This window comes from Grampus griseus (genome assembly GCF_964374135.1).
Source record: "Grampus griseus genome assembly, chromosome: 14".
In the NCBI taxonomy this organism is placed as follows: Eukaryota; Metazoa; Chordata; class Mammalia; order Artiodactyla; family Delphinidae; genus Grampus; species Grampus griseus.
Genome location: NC_139008.1, coordinates 16,227,033 through 16,246,841, shown reverse-complemented (window position 1 = coordinate 16,246,841; position 19,809 = coordinate 16,227,033). Strand labels below are relative to the sequence as shown.

The 19,809-nt window shown below is 55.7% G+C and overlaps 3 protein-coding genes across 3 annotated transcripts; 2 read left to right on the top strand and 1 right to left on the bottom strand.

Moving 5' to 3' along the window:
- Positions 1 to 907: 907 nt before the first annotated feature.
- YPEL3 (yippee like 3) lies at positions 908 to 4,625 on the top strand. Its single transcript, XM_082671531.1, has 5 exons — positions 908 to 1,065; positions 1,743 to 1,925; positions 2,031 to 2,074; positions 2,286 to 2,394; positions 4,129 to 4,625. Exons 2-5 carry the CDS (start codon positions 1,809 to 1,811, stop codon positions 4,216 to 4,218), a joined length of 360 nt encoding a protein of 119 aa, XP_082527657.1. The 5' UTR covers positions 908 to 1,065; positions 1,743 to 1,808; the 3' UTR covers positions 4,219 to 4,625.
- A 1,127-nt stretch (positions 4,626 to 5,752) lies between these two features.
- TBX6 (T-box transcription factor 6) lies at positions 5,753 to 9,671 on the top strand. The gene is made up of 8 exons (XM_082671265.1): positions 5,753 to 5,885; positions 5,968 to 6,202; positions 7,117 to 7,384; positions 7,466 to 7,612; positions 7,690 to 7,760; positions 8,961 to 9,034; positions 9,117 to 9,300; positions 9,383 to 9,671. Exons 1-8 carry the CDS (start codon positions 5,768 to 5,770, stop codon positions 9,594 to 9,596), a joined length of 1,311 nt encoding a protein of 436 aa, XP_082527391.1. The 5' UTR covers positions 5,753 to 5,767; the 3' UTR covers positions 9,597 to 9,671.
- A 762-nt stretch (positions 9,672 to 10,433) lies between these two features.
- Positions 10,434 to 17,926, bottom strand: PPP4C (protein phosphatase 4 catalytic subunit). The gene is made up of 9 exons (XM_082671182.1): positions 17,797 to 17,926; positions 17,404 to 17,565; positions 13,859 to 13,910; positions 13,278 to 13,328; positions 12,953 to 13,054; positions 12,165 to 12,338; positions 11,946 to 12,072; positions 10,965 to 11,154; positions 10,434 to 10,879 (listed from the first exon to the last, which is right to left on the bottom strand). The coding sequence occupies exons 2-9, from the start codon at positions 17,499 to 17,501 to the stop codon at positions 10,750 to 10,752; spliced, it is 924 nt and encodes a 307-aa protein (XP_082527308.1). The 5' UTR covers positions 17,502 to 17,565; positions 17,797 to 17,926; the 3' UTR covers positions 10,434 to 10,749.
- Between the last annotated feature and the right edge of the window lie 1,883 nt (positions 17,927 to 19,809).

The window sequence follows — 19,809 nt, the reverse complement described above, 5'->3', positions numbered from 1 at the left end:
CTCAGCCATTCCAACCTTCCATTACCAGGTGTCCCACTCCAGAAGCTTCTCGAATTCCTCAACCCTCGTTAGCCCTCCTACCTTATTCATTTAATGAATCACATATTTCACAAAGAAGTTATTAACTATAGGCCAGGCTGGGTACTGGGGCCAGTGCAGGGAACAAGACAAGCCTAGCATGGCAGGCACGTGTTTAAATGGACATTGTCATTTTCAACCCAGTTCAGAGGTGAGAGGGAAAGACACCTAACCCAGCCTGGATGGGCAGGACATCAGGAGACTGCCAGGAGGAGGTGATGCACAACAGTAGGAATCGGCTTGTTCTGAGGCTCTGGCTCCCAGGGTTCTAACACGGATGGATACCTTTAGCTCTTCCCATCCAAGAACCTGGCCCTGATGCTGTGGCAAGAACCATAGAATCGGGCCAAAGTGAGAATCTCAGCTTTACCTCTTATCAGCTGGATAAGCTTTGGAGAGCTGCTAGGCCTCTGTGGACCTCAGTTTCCCGGTAAAATGGGAACAATAGCAGAAGCTGCCTCCTAGGATTGCTGTGGGGATTAAGGGAGTGGGGCACGGGCGGTGGGTAAACGCAGATAATTATGACTATTATTTCCCGGGGTCGTGCTTCCAGACACCATCTCCTTCCTAACCCTACGTCAGGTCAGGTACCTCAGATTCTCGTCCCTTCGAGGACCGCGGGAGGAAAAGGGGGCTACCAGGCCCCGGCCGTGGGGCCGGCCGCCTGGGTTTCGGGCCGCAGCCGCATTTCCGGGCCGGCCTGAGCCAGGAGCAGGGGGGGAAGGGCAGGCCAGGCCTGCGCTGGCCGCTGTGTGACGCGCCCCCTCATTTGCATACTGCACGCCGATTGGCCACAGCGGCCGCCGGGACCAGAGGCTGTCCCCCTCCCCCTCCCGCCGCAGCGGCGGCAGCAGCTGGTCTCGGTGTAAACAAGTCGCGGAGGCTGCGAACCCGGGCCGGGGTGGGGGGGACGGCGCCCACCAGGAGCGCCCCCCACTCGCAGGCCAGGCCACCCCGGCGGACTGGACCCCCGCGCGCCCAGGCGAGGTGAGGCCCGCAAAGTCAGGGTTGCGCGTCGCCCCGCGCCCCCGCGGCGAGCACTGCCCCCTTCCCCCCCCTCCCCCGGCGCCCGCCCCTCGTCCCCGCGCCCCAGGTGAGCCCCAGGGTCTCAGGTAAGGCTCCGCGATGCAGGTAAGATCCCCTCGGCATAAACAAGGCCTCAGCGCCCCCAGGTAAGAGCCCGTCCCCTCCCAGGTGACCCTCCACCTTCACTGAGGCCTCCTGCCTTCTCCAGGAGGGTGAGGCATCCTCTCCCCAGGTGAACTCCCTGTGCCTCAAGTGAAGTCGTCCCCACCTCCGGCAGTTCAGCTGAGGTCTTAAGGACCATACAATTCCTAACCTCCTCCATGTTCCCCCTAAACGGAGAACTGACAGCTCATCCACTCTAGAGCCCCTTCCTCCAGCTTCAGTTGCCAGGTCAGCGGGGGTGAGGCTGAAAGTAGGTGGGTGACTCATCTTGGGCTCCTCCTAGCCTCAGTTTCCCCATTGATGCAACTTGAGCACTCCTCAGTGAGTCAAAACTCAGATAGCTCTGGCCCCTGGAGAGGCTGCTGGCTCTGGGGAGAGGAGAAAGCAGCCAAGTGTGACAGAGAGAGTCCCCGTGGTCCAGGGCATGCCTGCATGTGTGTGGCCCGGGTCCTGACAGCCCACTCCCTCCGCTGCAGGCACTGGGCTCCCTCTGCTCCCCGTGGGCCGCTCCCCGCGTGGGGCCACTGCCCCTGGCCCCCGCCATGGTGCGGATTTCAAAGCCCAAGACGTTTCAGGCCTACTTGGATGATTGTCACCGGAGGTATAGCTGTGCCCACTGCCGTGCTCACCTGGCCAACCACGACGACCTCATCTCCAAGGTAACCAGGTCACAGCTGGGGCTGGACTGGGAGGCTAGAGGGGCTGCCTGGCAGCTCCCCATCAAGATCCCTGACATCCTCTCCTTTGTCCCTCCCACCCTTTAGTCCTTCCAGGGTAGTCAGGGGCGTGCCTACCTCTTCAACTCTGTGTGAGTATTCAATCTCCCTTTCTTTCCCTGACCTCTGTTGTGACTTGTGACCCCTGGCATCATACTGAGACTCTCAGAGTCCCCTGGTTTGGGCAGGAAGCTTTGATCGCCTTTCTTTTGGATGCTAAGGACAGACACAGTAGGATACAAGCTAGAGGCGGGCTTTGTGATGGTGGGGACCCTCCCTGGGACTGCCCCCGTGTCCCCACAGGGTGAACGTGGGCTGCGGGCCAGCCGAGGAGCGGGTGCTGCTGACAGGCCTCCATGCTGTTGCTGACATCCACTGCGAAAACTGCAAGACCACTTTGGGCTGGAAATATGTGAGTCAGTGACCTCAGACCCCAGGGTAGCCTTTGACCTGACCTCATATCACTTTCTCCTCACAGCAGTCATCTGGTAGTGTTTCAGTGTGTATAGGCCCAGTTCACCCAAGTCAAACTGTCTTTTCATCCCCAGACCATGTTCTCTTCTCTCACATCCTGCAGGGCTTTTAGAATTTTTCTCTTAACTCGTCCTTCTCCTCACAGGCACAAACATTCTCATTTTAGAGATGAGGATATATAATGAGAATTACCATTTATTGAATGCTTATGTGCCAGGCACTGTTATGTACTTGGCATATCTTATCTCATTCACTCATTACAGCAATCCTGTAGGTAGTCTCTTATTATCTCCACTTTACAGAAGAAGAAAGGAAGGCCCAGAGATGTTAGGTAACTTCCCCAAGGTCACACAGCTGGTAAGTAACAGAATAGGGACCAGAATCCTCATTTTGTCTTTTTTTTTTTAACTCCAAACCGTTGACCCCCAGCTTCTGTTGCCATTCAGAGGATCAGAGAAGTTGCCCAAGACCCCACAGCAACATGGAGCTTGGGTCCATGAGCCTCCTTTTCCACTGCCCTCATTGCCACTGCTGTTGTTCAGGGTCTGATTTCACCACCCTGAGCATCATTTCCTTATCTGGCAGTGCAGGATAAAGCCACCACCTGGCACCCAAAATTGTTACGGGGATCAGATTAGATGTAGCAAAAGAAGATGCTCTTGGGAAACTGCAAGTGACAGGAATCCTCAGGCATCTCTTGGAGCTGTGGTGCCTCTGTGAGGTGGATGCCCCAGGCAGAGAGAGAACCGTGACCTGAGTTCACCCCTGGCCCTGCCACAGATTTGCTTTGTGTCCCTGGACAGGTGGTTTGGCCTCTCTGGACCTCAGTAAAATAAAGAAGTAGCCTGATCCAGAGATCAAAAACTCAAGTGCTTGCAGGGCCAAGCAGATGCTGTGGATCTGCAAAAGGGGCAACATAGATCTGGAGAGGGGGTCAGTCTGGCAAACTGGAATGAGCATGGCCTGCCCCGTATTTTACTGTTTGAAAGTTATTTTTATTAAACTCTCTGTTGGCCAAACAAAACACATGTATAGGCCAAAAATGGCCCTCAGGCTACCAGTTTGTAATCCCTAGATCTTTTATTTATCTATTATTATTTTTAAAATTGATTAATTTTTGGCTGCATTGGGTCTTCGTTGCTGTGCACGGGCTTTTCTCTAGTTGCGGCGAGGGCGGGCTAATCTTTGTTGCAGTGCGTGGGCTTCTCATTGCGGTGGCTTCACTTGTTGCGGAGCAAGGGCTCTAGGCTCGCGGGCTCCAGAGCGCAGGCTCAGTAGTTGTGGCACACGGGCTTAGTTGCTCCGTGGCATGTGGGATCTTCCTGGACCAGAGCTCGAACTCGTGTCCCCTGCATTGGCGGGCGGATTCTTAACCACTGTGCCACCAGGGAAGTCCATCCCTGGATCTTTTAGAACCTTCCATATCCTCTCTGTTGGAGCCAACATTAGTACTTAAAAAGTACCTAGGATTCAGAGAGTTCTGTCTGTCCCCTATTAGTGAGAAACCTGGCCCTGCCATTTACCAGCTTTGTGTCTGTGGGCAGGTGGCTTGGTTTCTCTGGTTGACAGTTTCTTCATATGTAAAATGAGGCCAATCATATCCACTCCCCAACCCGTATTCCTTTTGATAAGGCCCTAGCTCCAGGGATGACAGCCTCTCCCCTCCTTTCAGGAACAGGCCTTCGAGAGCAGCCAGAAGTACAAAGAGGGGAAGTACATCATTGAACTCAACCACATGATCAAAGACAATGGCTGGGACTGACCCCTGCTCCTGATGCATGTGGCTCCAGCCCTGTCTGGCCGCCAGGGGGCGCCACTGGCTTCCCTTCACCCGAACGGAGCTCTGGACCATCAGGGCCTCTGCAGAGGAAGGATCCAGCTCCTGTACATATATTTTATTGCATGCACTGTGACCTTGGGGGGAGATCAGAAGGTGGACAAGGTGGACGACACCCCCGCACCTCCCTGCGATCTGGCTGGCTTGGATCTCATTTTTAACCCCTTCCTGCCCCGCCTGCCCTATAGATATGGCCTGTGTGCTTCTCTCTTGGCCCCAGTGCACCATCTGCCCTGTGAAATTCTCCTCCCACCGGGCATCTCTTACCCCACACGTGTCTGCTCCCCTTGTTCTGTAGCGTTTGTACATAATAAAACCATGGAGTGGAGACAGCCCCAGGCTCACGTGGAATCCGGGAAGGGGGGGACTTAAATACAGATGCCTGCTTCTATAGACCTGTTCCTTTTTGAGTCCCAGAAACATGGGGTGGTAGGCACGGCGGTCAAAGCTGGGAGCCTTCGCTCCTGGGGCTCAGCTACCTTCTCTAGCACCGGGGGCGGATCTCACTGCAGGTGGAGATTCCCGCGCCCACTCTAGCTCGCTAGGCCTTGACCTCAGCTGATCTGCATCTTCTCAGCCTAAACGTTTTGACGCCGCCTAGGGGCAGCTCTCCTGAGAGGCAACTGCTCCGCGGGTTTCACCGCCCCCCCTCGTGCCAACTACAACTTCCAGCGGCCCCAGCGGCACCTGCCTGCCTCCTTCGCGCCAAACCTCGGCCCTGGGCCTGCTGGGAAGTGTAGTTCCGAGGGTTCCCCAACGCGGGACCTTCTGGGAAACCCGGGCGTCAGCGGTCAGAGATCGTCGAGCTGTCGGCGTCTCTAAACTTTTGAGACTTGGCCGAGGCTGGAGGTTTTTCAGAATGGGAACCGGGAAGGACTCCAGAGTTCAGGCCTCGTCTGCGGACTCCTCGAGGTCCCCGGTGCCCCGCATTAACAACAAGCTCTGGTCGCGTCCCTCCAGCCCTGCTCCTTCCCTCCAGTCATGCTTCGTCCCTCCAAGTCTCATCCTCCAAGTGAAGGGGGGGGGGGATCACCTGCCAGAAAAGTCTGGGGCGCCAGGGTCTGCCCCAGGACTCCAGGCTCCATCCCAGGGTCCAGGCCCCGCCCCTCAGTAGCTTATCCCTAGCCGGGGCTCCCCCCGTGGGAACGGGGACCAGCTGGCCGGAAGCGCCAAACTGCGTCCCTGTCGAGCCCCGGGGATCAATCAGGCCGAGGAGTTAATTATGTAATGAGGGGGCAGGGGGTCGGGGCTAATGAAGCCTGGGGGGGAGGGGAGGGTACCCAGGTATCCGGCCCGCTCTCGGACCCCTTCCAGGCCCCAGGGGTCTCCACCCCAGCCTAACTCCAGGGCCCCAAAGAGGGGAGGGGCTGTGATCCTGGGTCTGGAAGGGGCTGAGCTGTGAGCTATAAAGGGGGCATCTCTCAGCACTGGGGCACTCTAGGCAGCGTGACCTGAGGCCAGACAGGACTACTCCATGTACCATCCACGAGAGTTGTACCCCTCCCTGGGGACCGGCTACCGCCTAGGGGCCCCCCAGCCCGGAGCAGATTCCAGCTTCCCGCCTGCCCTGGCAGAGGGCTACCGCTACCCCGGTGAGCAGTGGGAGCAGCTCCTGGGTAGGAACTGGGGTGGAGGCTGTGGCCCTCGGCTGGCTCATTCTCCTCCCATCTCCAGATCTGGACGCTCCCAAACTGGATTGCTTCCTCTCCGGGATTGAGGCTGCTCCCCGAACTCTGGCTGCTCCCCCACCTCTACCCCCGCTGCCCCCAACCCTGGGCACTGAGGCGCCCCCTCCAGCCCCAGAGAGCCTTCATCCACTCCCCGGAGTCAGCCTGAGCCTGGACAACCGGGAGTTGTGGAAAGAGTTCAACTCCGTGGGAACAGAGATGATCATCACCAAAGCTGGGAGGTGAGGGGTCTGGTCCAGGGTTCGAAGACCCAGTGTGTTCCTGGTGGGGGTCTCTTGGGAAAGGCAGAGTCCCCGGTGATGGGGCTACGTGTGGGGATTCCTAGGGAGGCTAGAGCTCTGCCTGAGTTCAGAGTGTGACTGTGGCCTGGGTCAGGGGTTCTTCTGTGGCTGGACCAGGGGTCATTCTGTGGCAAGTGTCAAGGGTCAGTCTGTGGAGTCTGTGGCTGGTTTTGGGACTAACCTATGGCAAGGGTCCTAGGTCAGTCTGGGCTGGGGGCAGAAGGTCGGGCTGGGTTATGAGTTAGTACGTGGCCTAGATCAGGGGTCAGTCTGTGCCTAGAGTCAGCATTCAGACTATGACTGGGGTCAAGGGCCAGCCACTGACCAGCATCAGGGAAGTCTGGCCAGGATCAGGGGTCACCTTGGAGGCAGGGATATGGTCAGTGTGCAGTCTTTATCTAGGTCAGGAGCTCAGGCACTAGCGTGGTGAGTCCCCTTTTTATTTTCTCTGAAGCAAGTTTGTCCAGCAGCTGTAGATTCTGGTGCTGGAGATCAAGTGAGGAGACCAGGGTGGGGAGCAGAAGGCTCCTGGCAAGATTTCCAGAAGAAAAGTGTGTCACTCCTGCTTCTGCAAATGGAGTTTGAAGGGCCAGGGGTCAGGAGTCCGGACTCTGCTCCTAACCTGCTGTGTGACTCTGGTCAGATCACCTGACCCCGTTGGTCCTGTTTCTCGTCTGTAAAATGGGATGAGACAAGCTTATAGCTCTAAGATCCTGCCCTCTAAGTTCTGATTCCGCATCCCTCGATTTTCCGTGACAACTGCGTGAGCCAGTGGCTATGCCTTCTTGCGAGTGCTGTGCCCACCACTGGCCACTGAGGAGCTCCAGGCCTCTCCCGTCCCTTCCCCTGTGCAGGCGCATGTTCCCTGCTTGCCGAGTATCAGTCACTGGCCTGGACCCCGAGGCCCGCTACCTGTTTCTTCTGGATGTGGTTCCGGTGGACGGGGCTCGCTACCGCTGGCAGGGCCGGCGCTGGGAGCCCAGCGGCAAGGCAGAGCCCCGCCTGCCTGACCGCGTTTACATTCATCCTGACTCTCCTGCCACCGGTGCCCACTGGATGCGGCAGCCTGTGTCTTTCCATCGTGTCAAGCTCACCAACAGCACACTGGACCCCCATGGCCACGTGAGGCCCAGGCTGGGACCCCCGGATAAGGGTTGGGGGTGGGACCAGGGTAGGGGGTCACGCCTGTTTCTTCCCTCCCAGCTGATCTTGCACTCCATGCATAAGTATCAGCCCCGCATACACCTGGTGCGGGCCGCCCAGCTTTGCAGCCAACACTGGGGGGGCGTTGCCTCCTTCCGCTTCCCCGAGACCATGTTCATCTCCGTGACAGCCTACCAGAACCCACGGGTGAGTGACCCTGCTTGAGGGGGTGGCCGTGCCCTGCCCAGGCTGTGGGAGTTTTGACTCTGGATGTGCACCCCCAGATCACACAACTGAAGATCGCAGCCAACCCCTTTGCCAAGGGCTTCCGGGAGAATGGCAGAAACTGTAAGAGGTGGGCATCATTCATTCATTCATTCACTCGTTCATTCATCAAATGTTTATTAATCGTCCACTGTGTGCCAGGCACTGTGCTGGATGCCAGGAACACAATGTAAGTAAAAGCATGTATTCACTCACTGATTTGACAAATACTTATTTAGCACCAGCTTATGTGCCAGGCACAGTTCTAGGCAGTGAGGATACAACAGTGAACAAACCAAAGCCCCTGCCCTCATGGAACTGGTGATACTCTAGTGGGCGGAGTAGACAAGAGAAATAAATATATAATATGTTAGGGGTAAGTTCTAAGGAGAAAAGAAAGCAAGCGAGGATCAGAAGGAATGGAGAGAGGTATTTATTAGATAAGAGGCCTGGAAATGCCTCACTAAGTGGACATTTGAGAAAAGACTCGGAGGAAGTATGGGAGGGAGCCAGGTGGATATCTGGGAACATGCCAGGGCCCTGAGGTGGGAGCATGCCTGCGGTATGGTGGGTGTGGAGTGAGAGAGGTGATGGGTAGCCAGGTTATGGTGGGCTGTAAAGGTTTCATTCGTTAGCACACTGGCTTCTAACTAACCCCTTCAGAGCTGGCCCTTGCCCTCAAGACACTTAGAGTCAGGCAGAAGAGATAGATATTCATTCAAGGATCACCCTAACTAATGTAACAGTATCACTCTCGACAAAGGTTATCAGGGAGGGCGTGTGGTGCTGTGGGAAGTCAGGAGGCCTCCTTTGAGGAAGTTATGCTTGAACTGAGACAAGAAGGAGGAGTAAAGCAGGTGAAGAGGGGACAGACGGGGATTCCAGAGTGTGGCTGAAAGGCAGCTGGTGGAGATGGGCAGAGTGAACAAGGTGGCATGAGCTGGGACCAGACCACGCCCTGGCCTTGTTGCTTGGGAAGGAGTCTGCACGGATTCTAAATGCAATAGGAAACCATTAGAAAGTTGTTAAGTGGAGAATAAATCCCAGCTCTGCTATTTCCTGGTCATTTAATTCTCTGGCCTTCCATTTCTTCTTCTGTAAAATGGGTATAAAGTGGCACCTACCTGATAGGGCCCCTGGGTGAAATGCCTGGCACCTGGTAAGTGCTCTTATTACCATCATCACCATCGCCATTATCATCATCGTCATCACCATCACCGTTATCATCATCGTCATCACCATCACCGTTATCATCATCGTCATCATCATCATCATCATCACTGTTCCCCAGGGAGCGAGACGCCCGTGTGAAGAGGAAAGTGCGGGGCCCAGAGCCAGTAGCCACAGCGACCTATGGGAGTGGAGGTGAGTGTAGGCCCGGTGGTGATGGGGCCAGGCCTGAGATGCTGATCCTCCTTAGCCCACACTGTCCCTTCTGTCTCCCCAGATGCACCGGGTGGTCCCTGTGATTCCACCCTGGGCGGGGACGCTCGTGAGTCAGATCCGGAGCAGGCCCCAGCGCCCGGGGAAGCTGCCCCGGCCCCAGCTCCTCCCTGTGGTGGCCCCAGTGCTGAGGCCTACCTTCTGCACCCTGCAGCTTTCCACGGGGCCCCTGGTCACCTTCCGACCAGGTGAGTGGGGCAAGGGCACAGGGCTGGGCTCTTCCAGGCTGGGGATCCCTCTCCCCTGTTCTGATTCCTCTCTGCACTTCAGGAACCCCAGCTTCCCTGAGGCTCCAGACTCTGGGCGCCCAGCCCCCTACTCAGCTGCCTTCCTGGAGCTGCAGCCCGGGCCACCAGGCTCAGGATACCCAGCAGCGGCACCCCCAGCGTCCTTTGCCTCGCACTTCCTCCAAGGGGGCCCCTTCCCTCTGCCCTACCCTGGGCCTGGGGCTTACCTGGATGTGGGCTCCAAACCAATGTACTGAGCCTTTGCTAAGCCCCTCTGCCTCCCTCCCCATCTTCCATCACAAACCTCCAGTTCCCCTCCCCCAGGCCTGTTGCCCCCTCACTTCCACTGGCCCCATCCCCCACGCCAAATGGCTGCCTCGGGCCTCCCCCACCCCACTTCACACTTTGATTTCACTCCTACCCCCCTCTGGCTTCAAAGCTCTGGCTAAGCCGCTGGGAGTCCAGCTGGGGCCAGCTTCCCCTTCCCGGCTCTCACCTCAGTGTGAATGGAGGGAGGCTCTGCCTGGCCAAATGGGACCTGGGACCAGCACTCCCACCTCCCGGCCTCACCCTTGGGCCCGGCAAGTTCTACCCCCTCGCCCCAGTGCAAGCCACGCCGGTCTCTTCTCAGGACTAGAGTATCTTTTGTTAATAAAACTCGGAAGACATCAGTGTTCTGGAAACATTGAGCTAATGGTGTTCGGCCCGGAGTGGGGCTGTGTGAGCACAGGTTCTGTGAGGAGACCCAGGCCCCAGTCTAGACTTGTCATTTCCAGCTGCTTGACCTTGTGCGTGTAAATCAACACTCTGGGCCTGTTTCCTCTTCAGGAAAACGGGGGAATCAGTGTCTTGACACTCAATGTTCTGAGAATTAAATAGGGCTGCCTGAGAACCCGCCCCTCTACCTAGCACTCAGGAAGCCCTCGGGAGCGGTCACTGTCACTGGATGGGGACCAGGAGGCTCTGGGCAAGTTGACGCCTGAGCCGCACCTTGCTGGCAGGACTGGGGTTCCAGGGCAGTCAATGTCCTGACGTCTACCAGGCTGCGCTGGCACCACTGCTCATCCCCAATCAATTCCGACACAAACCCAAAGACCATTTTTCTTCTTTTATTAGATTTTTTTCTTTTTTTTTTTTCTTCTCAAAATTTTTATCTAAAAACAAACAAAAAAAAAAAGGAAAAAAAAGAAAAACAAAATTATTGGAAACTTCATGGTTCAAGTGGGGAGACACGGGAGGAGGAACATGGAGCAAAGGCTCCAAGCCTCTCCAGAAAAGTCCTCACCCGCGAAGTGCCCTCTTTTGGGGGGACAGCATAGCCGGGGACAGCCCCCCAGCCTTCGTCTGAAGAGGGCAGAGTCACAGTGGTCCAGGGGCCAGAGGGGCTGGAAGGGGCAGGGGCCAGAGGGGTCACAGGAAGTAGTCAGCCACGGGCTTTTTGGAGGGGATGCCCCGTGTCTCTTGGGGAGCGGCCTCAAAGATGATGAAATCTTTCTGGAGATGCTCGTCCAGCTCCAAGATGGCTGCCACATTCCCACAGCTGGAAGTCGGAGGGCAGCAGTGTTAAAGGAGTGGGTTGGGTCAGCCTAGATCCCCACCTCAACCTCCCAGCCCAGGCAGCTCACCGGTAGCAGTAGTTGGGTGCCGACCACACAGTGAGTACAGTCTCGTTGAAGTGCCACTTGTAACCTTCCATCACCAGTTGGTGGGCGCGGCAGATCATGTCAATGTCGTTGGCTGCATTGAACTGGGCCACCACGTCACTGCCAAATAGGTAGCCAGCCCCACGGGGGCTCACGCCCCAGCCTGTTGTGTCTGAGGCAGATGAGGGTAGGGATGCCGAGAGGGTGTCTTCAGGGCATCAGTGGCTATCCGCGGCCCTTTGCAGGAGAGTGCCCTGTCCCTCCCCCAGTTAGGCCTGTGCAGCAGGAGCACAGGGCCCGAATGCGTTGAGGGAGCCTGGGGGCAGGACAGCAAATGCTGAAGCAGATAAGCTCCAAAGAAGAAAGAATTTCCTGATAGTTGAGCCACCTCACCATCAGGGTGACCATGTAATTTACTGTCCAAACAGGTACACACAAGAGCAAAAAGAGGTGCTGACAGTAACCACACCAGGACAGCACCTGTGACCCCGGGCTGCCCAGCCGGCGGGGAGGTAGTAACAGGGCAGCGAGGGAGTGGAGGCTGCTGTTACAGCACAAGAGCCCTAGACGGGGATGAAGAGGCTTGGCTTTCATCCCGGCTCTGCTCCATACTAGCTGAGGAGGCCCACAAAGTGAGGGGTCCTCAGGGGGCTACCATTCTGGGAGTCTGACCTCTGCAGAAGCCCCTTCACATTCAGGGAGCCGATGATTTTGTCCTCAACAAGCCCCTGAGCAATGACATACATCCCCACCAATCCCCCAGCTCAAAGCACCCAGCTCCCCATGCTCTCCTCCTCCTCAAGGGTGCCAGCCAGTTGGCCGTCAAGCACGGACACCAGTGAGGACCAGCCCCGCTCTGCTCTGCCCCAAACTCACCGGCTTGGGCTGTCCCTTCGAGGCACCTGCTTTAACCACAGGACCCCGAGTCACCCACTAAGCTAAGAGTAGAGCTCCTGCCCTCACCTTCAGGGTCGGACCAGAGCAGGTCACACATGGGCCCGTCATGAGGCACCTCTTGCTTTCGGTCAATTGTCCGGATCTGGTCCAGTGTCTGGATGGAGGGGGAAAGGCCCCCGTGCACACAGAAGATCTACAGGGGAGAGCGAGGCAGGTGGGAAGGGAGGCTGAGGCCCGGTGCCTCTTCCATCTCTCCCATCCCCGGGAGCTGTGTGGCGGGCCTACCTTGCCATCGATGATGGCCGACAGGCTGAGGTAGTCAAAGATCTCAGTGCAGTAGCGCCACACGGTCACCGAGCCGTACTTGCGCAGACACTCGTCATAAAAGCCGTAGACCTGGGTGATCTGACGGCTTTCGTGGTTGCCCCGGATCAGGGTGATGCGGTCAGGATAGCGAACCTGGAGGTAGGCACCATGCCAGGCCTGGGGTCGAGGCTCTGTCTCGTGCTCCTAGATGTCCTCACATCTGCCAGCCCCGCTCCATCCTCATCACTACTGCCGTGGCCCAGATTCATGTCACCTCTGCCTGAACTGTGTTACATCCACCTCACACACTCCCGGTCCCTCCTCCAGAGGATGCAAAGCTGAATCCTCTCCCACCTCCTGCCCCCCTCACATCAACTACAAACCTAATGGCCCCTCCTTCATCCACCAGGTACAGACCAAGCCCTTAGCGAGACACTCAGAGCACTCTGTCATCTGGTCCCTTACAGCCTCTCTCCCGCAATGGATAATGCACCCAGCTGAACTCAACTCCTTGCCACTTTCTGAACTGGATGAGCCTCTATTTCCTCCCCTACAATGCCGTCCCTCTGACCTCATCCTCCAGGGGCCCAATCAGATGTCCCCAAGTCAAGGAAAGCTTCTCTGACCACCCAAGCAGAATGTGTCCGTCACCAGCAGCACAGCTCAAGAGTTGGGGGTGGATGGGCAGGAGATGAGGGCGGAAAGGATGCAGACAGGTCAGGCCTGAGGTGGCCCAGGTCTGGGGTCCAGAAGTCGGGGGGTCCCACCTTAAGTGCCAGCAGCAGGAGGAACGTTTCGACGCTGTAGAAACCACGATCCACAAAGTCCCCCATGAAGAGGTAGTTAGTCTCAGGGACGTCGCCTCCCACCTGGGGAGGGAGGAAGGAGGTTCTGCTTGGTCCTAAACTGTCCCCGACCCACTGTGGTGGCCCATTTCCAGTCAAGTTGAGGCCCTTCTTTCACAATGGGCCCACCTGACTAGGGGCCTCTGGCCTCCACTCCACTCACCTAACTCGAAAGTTTCCACTCTCAGTTAAAGGGGTCTTCCAGTCATCCCCCAGGTCACCTTTCCCATTGTTTCCCCACACTCACTCTGAACAGCTCCTTGAGGTCATAGAATTGTCCATGGATGTCACCGCATACCTGGAAGTGAGAAAGCAGGTTGGAACTCAACAGTCCGAAAGCCTCTGCTACCAGGGGCTGTCCTTCAAAACACCCACTGCTTGAGAAGATCCTTATCTCTCTCGGCTAAGCCTCTGCTTCTCAGGGCCAAGAATCTACTCTCCTACTCCAATCCCCCCATCCCGCACTGAGTGCCAACTATTCTGGGGGCAAGAGCTAGAGCCAATTCTTTCCAGCTAGACCTGCAGCTCCCAGAGGACCTGGCCCCCTCCTCTCCCTACTCCCCACCAGGCACCCAGAATAAAGTCACTAATAACACACAGGAACACATGGAGTCATCACTCACCAAACTGAGTTCTTCTGCCCTGGTCAAGAGCATCCCTCCAACGACTCCAAAGACCCCGCCCATAACAGCCAATTCTTCTAGCAAAGCTCCCCTGAAGATGGGGCTCTCAGGGATGAGGGGTAGACCTCAGAGCCCACAAGATTAACGGGAATGACCACGTGCCTAAAAGACCAAGCCAGGCTGTGGAGGGACAGCGGGTACTCACTGTGACTGGCGAGTCCACCCTCTGCACGTTGCTCTCCTCCACCAAGATCTCTCTGGAGACAGGAGAAGACCAGGGTCACCAAAGCTGAGCCAGCCCAACCCTATTCCTGACCTTTTCTGCGGGGTAGGGGAGGATATGAGGCTGTCCTTGAACCTCTAGGGGGCAGGTCGGAGGTGTGCAATTTCCCCAGGATAGCCTGACCACAGCCCCACTGCTCGAGACCCTTCTGTGTGTGGCTCCCTGCTGCCAACAGGCCAAAGCCCAAGCTCTCGTTCAGCCTTTGCAAGGAGTCTGGGACTTTCCCGACCTTGACCCTCCATGCTGCTCCCTTTCACACAGCCAGCACTTACTCCCAGAAAACAGATGTCCTCCTCCTCCTCTCCACAGGGCCCTCTGCTCAGAGACCGTGCCCTTGGCTGAGCTCTTACAGCCCATCTCTCCCCACCACAGGGGCCTCCTCCCGGACTGTCCCAAGTCATAGGGCTGGTGCCCTGCGCAGGCCGGCCGTCGGAGGCACCTTCAAAGTGATACGCTGTTGATGCTTTTCTATTATTTATTTAGAGGAAGTGAGGACTTTGTCCTCCCTTTCTCCTTGCAGTGCAGTCAACTTCTACCTGAGTGAGCTTGACATGACATTGCTTTGTCCATTACAGACACCTAATAGTAAGTAGTGCCGTGTTTCTAGATTTTGTCCTTGATGATCACAGCAGCCGTGAACACTTCAGTTCATACCACGTGCCAGGACGGTAGTAAGAGCTCTGCACAGATGATGCAGGTAATCAAACCACCACCCTCGAAGGCAGGCACTGTGATGATTCCTATGGCTCAGATGAAGAAAGCGGCCAGTCACACAGGCAGAAACTGAACCAAGGCAGCCTGCTCCAGAGTGTGGCCCTTACCAAGCTAGTCTGACGTGGGAGGCACTTGCTCAGCCCTCTCTCTGCCAGTCCCCTCCCACAAGACCAGGAGTTCCCTGGGCTTAGGGTGCTCTGTATGACTAAGGTGGCTCCAGGGAGGTGTGCCTCGGTTTCCAGGAGTGGCAGGAGGCGCTGGCGGTGGCCCAAGGGGCCAAACAGCAGCAAGGCTCTCCCACCTGTACTGCGTCTTGTGCCAAACATCCGCCACGTGACTGCTTATAATGACCTTTCCAACTGACTCGGGAGGTTCCTTCCATCCTCATCTGACAAAGGAACTGAGGCTTTAGAGAAAAAAGGGTCAGAATCGAGGTCACAAAGCTGGAGAGTGGCTGAATTGGAACCTCGGGGACCCAATTTCCTGAGACTTTATACCAGCCCCTTCCACAGACTCTGGGTTGCAACCTACCTCAGTGCCAGCAAGGCCTCAGCACAGCGTGGGAACCAGGCCCCAGCTCTGTCACCTGCAGCACACCACCAGCCCTCTCACGGCTCACACCTGCTCACCTTCACTTCCACAACGAACACTGCCGACCAAAGCGCCAGACCCTGACCCTGGATATGAAGAATCTCATGCAGGCTCCGTAAGGATTTCAAAGACTTGGAGATGTACAGTGACTTGACCAGGGTCACACTGTTTATAGGTGACAAGGCCATACTTCCTACCGAAGACCACCCCCGATTCAAAACCCTCGGCCGTTCTAATGTGCTGATGTTTTTCACAAGAGCAAATTCAGCTCCCAGGCCTCTGTAGTTCCAAGGTTTTGAGCCTCCATACCATCTGAGCAAGCAAAAGCTCCTGACACGACCAGCCTCAGCCTGGGCCCCTGGTGGGTCCTCAGGAGGCCATGGCCAGGTGCTAGAGTTGGTCCTCCTCCAGATTGGGCCTGGGATTACACTGGCCACCTCAGGCCTGAGCCTAATACCTCCAAGCTCCATCTTAGGAGCTGGGCAGGACCCTTCCACCCCTCAGTAGCCCCCTGCTGCCTCTCACAGAGTCTAAATGTCTGTCTGCCTGGCTGTCAGTGAGCGTGGAGTATGGCCAAAGACCTGGATCCAAAACCAGGCTCCCCGCCGATCAGCTGTGAGACCAGGGGCAAGACATTATCTTCTCTGAGGCTCAGTGTCCTCTCTGTGAAAAACTCACCCCATGCCCTGCCTATTCCACAGGGCTGCAAAGAGCAATGAAGACTGAATACATGACGAGCCACAGATGAGCATTTAAAAGCAGGCCCTGCCTGTTCACCAAATCCATGCAGGACCTGTCCGGCTGTTACAGGTTTGTGTGGGGCAAAGCCAAGCAAAGAGCCCGACGGCCACTTTCTCTCTGGGTGGCCTTGGTCAAATCACTAGGCTTCAAGGAGTCACAGCTTCCTGTTCTGTAAAATGGGCCTAATAATTCCAACCTCACTGGATGGCTGTGGGAAGGAGATGGATACAAGTTCTTTGGCAGTACAAGGCCAGGCTGGCAGTGGGCCTGTCGTTCCATCAATGTGGGGTGGTTCTTCTGGCACTTTCCCCACAATTCTCCAGCATGGTGGAAGCCATGGAAAGTTCCTCAGGAGGCAGGTAACTGGTCTCCTCACCGCTGCCCACACATCTCAGGGCTCCACTCCTATTCTCACCCTGCTAGGAATGCCCTTCCTCACTGGGCCTGCCCCCATCAGCCATCCAAATTATTTTCACCTTTCAAGGCCACCTTCTCTCATAATCCTTCTCTAATAACTTCTGTCCATATCAGCATTGCCCTCTTCCTACAAAATAATTTCAGTAACACCCAACGTTTGTCCAGCATTTTACATTTTACCAAAGCCTATGCTAAGCACATCCCAAGCACCAACCATCTTATTAAGTACTATTATCCCCACATGAAGAAACAGAGTCTCAGAGACCTCAACATCACCAACACAGCGAGGAAGTTGGCAGAGCTGATTCCAACCTAGTGCCATCATATTCCAAAACCTGGTTCTTCATCACTACGTCACCCTACTTGCCACAGAACTGAGTTGGGCCTCCCTCCACACCTTGCTTAATTCTACTCTGGCTTATTGGCTACTATTTCCCAGGCTCCCACAATGAATATGAGAGTGATCCAACTCCACTGTCTTGCATTATGGCCCGAAAAGGGACAGGACATGGAGAACTGGCTTCATGATCCATCCCTTAATTGCTTAATATGAGAGTCCTCACCTGTAAGATGGGATCAATTCCATCCACCTTTTAGGGTTGTTATTGGAATTAGAAGAACACTGTAAACCACAGAGTCTTTAGTTTTTCTGCCTTGAACTCCTGTTCTTGCTGACACTCCCTTTTATCATCTTATTCTTCGAGGTCTGTCCCAAAGTTCCTCCAAGAAACGTTCTCTGTTCCCCCCCAGACAGACAGGGTTGTTTCCCTGAGCTTCCTAAGTACTTTCTGTAACTAACTCCACTGAAAACACATCATCTAATACTTCAAGTGACTTCATCCAGGTCTGTCTTCCCCCAACAGGCTGGCTGCTCCTCGAGGGAAGAGGCCCTATTCCGCTCCTCTCCAGGAAAGCTTCCAGGAGGAGCCAGGCCCAAAGTTCTCAGCTGGATTTGCCCGAGGCCGGAACCCCAGGCCTCTCTTCCCCGGAGCCACAGGACTCACCTAGCCTTAGCGCACAGGGCCTTAACTTCGCTCTCCTTGATGAGCTCGCAGCGCCGCAGCTGCTCGATCTGCCGGTCCAGGTCGCTGATCTCCGCCATGGCCCACCCCCCGGCGCGGGTCAGAGCCGGGGCCGCCGCCCCCTCCGCACCGCACAGGGGTCTCCTGGGAAAGGCGAAGACAAGCCCGCGGATCAGAGTGTCCCTAGGGGGCGCCGGGTCGGGGTCGGGGGCAACTCGATTCTGGAGCTGGCCCGGCCTCCCCACTCCCGCCTCTCCTCACATCGGCTCCCGGGCCCCCAGCGTCCCACAGGCCGGGCAGCACCCCCGCTAACTCCCGTCGAGCCCAAAGGGCCCGCGCGGGGTACGGTGGCCTAGAGGGGTCTCAGACTATTACCGCCGCGGCAACTCCGGCTCCGGCTCCCGGGGGTCCCTGTCTTCCCCCTTCCCTCCGCTTTGGGCCGCCGCCACCACCTCTTCCACTTCCGGCCCCGCCGCGGAAGCAGAGGAAGACTAGTTCCGCCGCGTGCCGGACGTGGCGTCATACACACACTCCCCCTCCCACGCCGCGCCCTTACCCCACCCCCTCAAGCCTGGGAATGGAAATGAGCCCAAGGAACCGGATGTCGGCAACAAGCGGACGGAAGTGATTGTGGGCTAAGCCGATTGGCGCTGCGAGGGATGTTGGGGAGCCTCAGTCCTGTCCCCCCATCTCAGTGAGGGAAACTGGAGCTGAGCCGGGACTCCACCCTGTAACTTTAAGTTACACGTTTTTGTTTACCTGTTTTAGCAGGCCTCCCCCATTACAATCCCTGAGGGATGGAACTTTGCCCTGTTAACACTTGCAGCCCCAGTGCTTACTTTGAACAAGGCCTGGAACAGTTGGCATACAGAAGTATTCGTTCAATGGTGAAGGAATTCCAGTCCGGATCTCTTTCCAGGGCCCCAGAGAAGTCTCTGCTGTGGAGGACCTCCGAAATTAGAAGTGGAGGAGTCCACCTTCCCCACACCAAGTCTATACCTCAGTTAACATGACCTCCCCGATTCCAGAATGCTCCCTTTGAAACCCCTCAGCTGCTTATTGTCTGCAGTTTACTTTTTTTTTAGAGGAGGAAACTGGCTTAAAAAGGTTAAGTAACTTGTTCATGGTTGCATAGCTAAGAACTTTGGGTTTGAATCGAAGTTGAAGTTTTTGTTTGTTTGGCTGTGTTGGGTCTTCGTTGCTGCCTGCGGGCTTTCTCTAGTTGCAGTGAGCAGGGGCTACTCTTCATTGCAGTGCGCGGACTTATTGCGCTGGCTTCTCTTGTGGAGCACAGCACGCCGGCTTCAGTAGTTGTGGCTCACGGGCTCTAGGGTGCATGCAGCCTCAGCAGTTGTGGCGCACGGGCTTAGTTGCTCCGCGGCATGTGGGATCATCCCGGTCCAGGGGTCGAACCCGTGTCCCCTGCATTGGCAGGTGGATTCTTAACCACTGCACCACCAGGGAAGTCCCCAAAGTTGAAATCTGAACCCAGGAAAGCTGTGTCCTCAGTTCTAGTTTCTTCTTCTGTCACTTACTCTTTCTGGCGCTTTGTCATTAGAAACTTTATAAAACATCCCAAACTGACATTTGATGTCCTCTGCTTCCCTAGTCTCTTGCTGCACGCAGAGGAAGTGATTGGTCTTTAAACAAACTTCCTGGTGTCAGAGCCCTTTTGGAATGTCCTTTTTGCTATCTTCTATGGACCCTCAATTTCTAGTTGCTTTACTTCAGACTGTTTCACAGAGAGCTGAGTGAGGCTAGGCACAGAAGTGAGGCCACAGTTTTAAGGGGCACTAGACACCAGTTCTGTTTTGGATGTAGGCAACAGATGCAAATGTGCAGAGAAAGGTAAAGGACTAAGTTCTGAAATTCCTACAAGGTACTAAGTTTCTATGCAGTGACTATAGGGATTCAGTAGGTCCAGAGATCAGAAAGGTGAAGTTTTTTTTCCCCCTCTAGAGGAGAGCTCAGACAGGAAATGGTCCACATCATGAAATTTGGGAAGTGGCAGGACTATGTCGTTGGTTATGACTAAGATCTTTAATACCCAAAAAGATCTGATATAGTTACTATTACACCCCAGCCTGGGTGAACGGAGAAGGGTTCAAAGCACGGTATAGGGAAGTGCAGGGCCCTCATTCTGGCTTCATGGAATGCAGAAGCCACAGAGGTTCAGTTCTTAACCTGGAACCTGAGCTCCACAGTTGTGTGTGTGTGTGTGTCTGTGTTGTTGAAGTGGATGTCAGAGAGGATTCCAGGTTCTTCAAGGGGTTCCACAGCCCAGAGTCTAAGAAGTCAGTTCTAATCCCATCTCCTTTTAAGATGGGAAAACAAACAAGCTTAACAGTGCAGATTAAGAAGACATGCATTAATAATCTTGTTTCAACC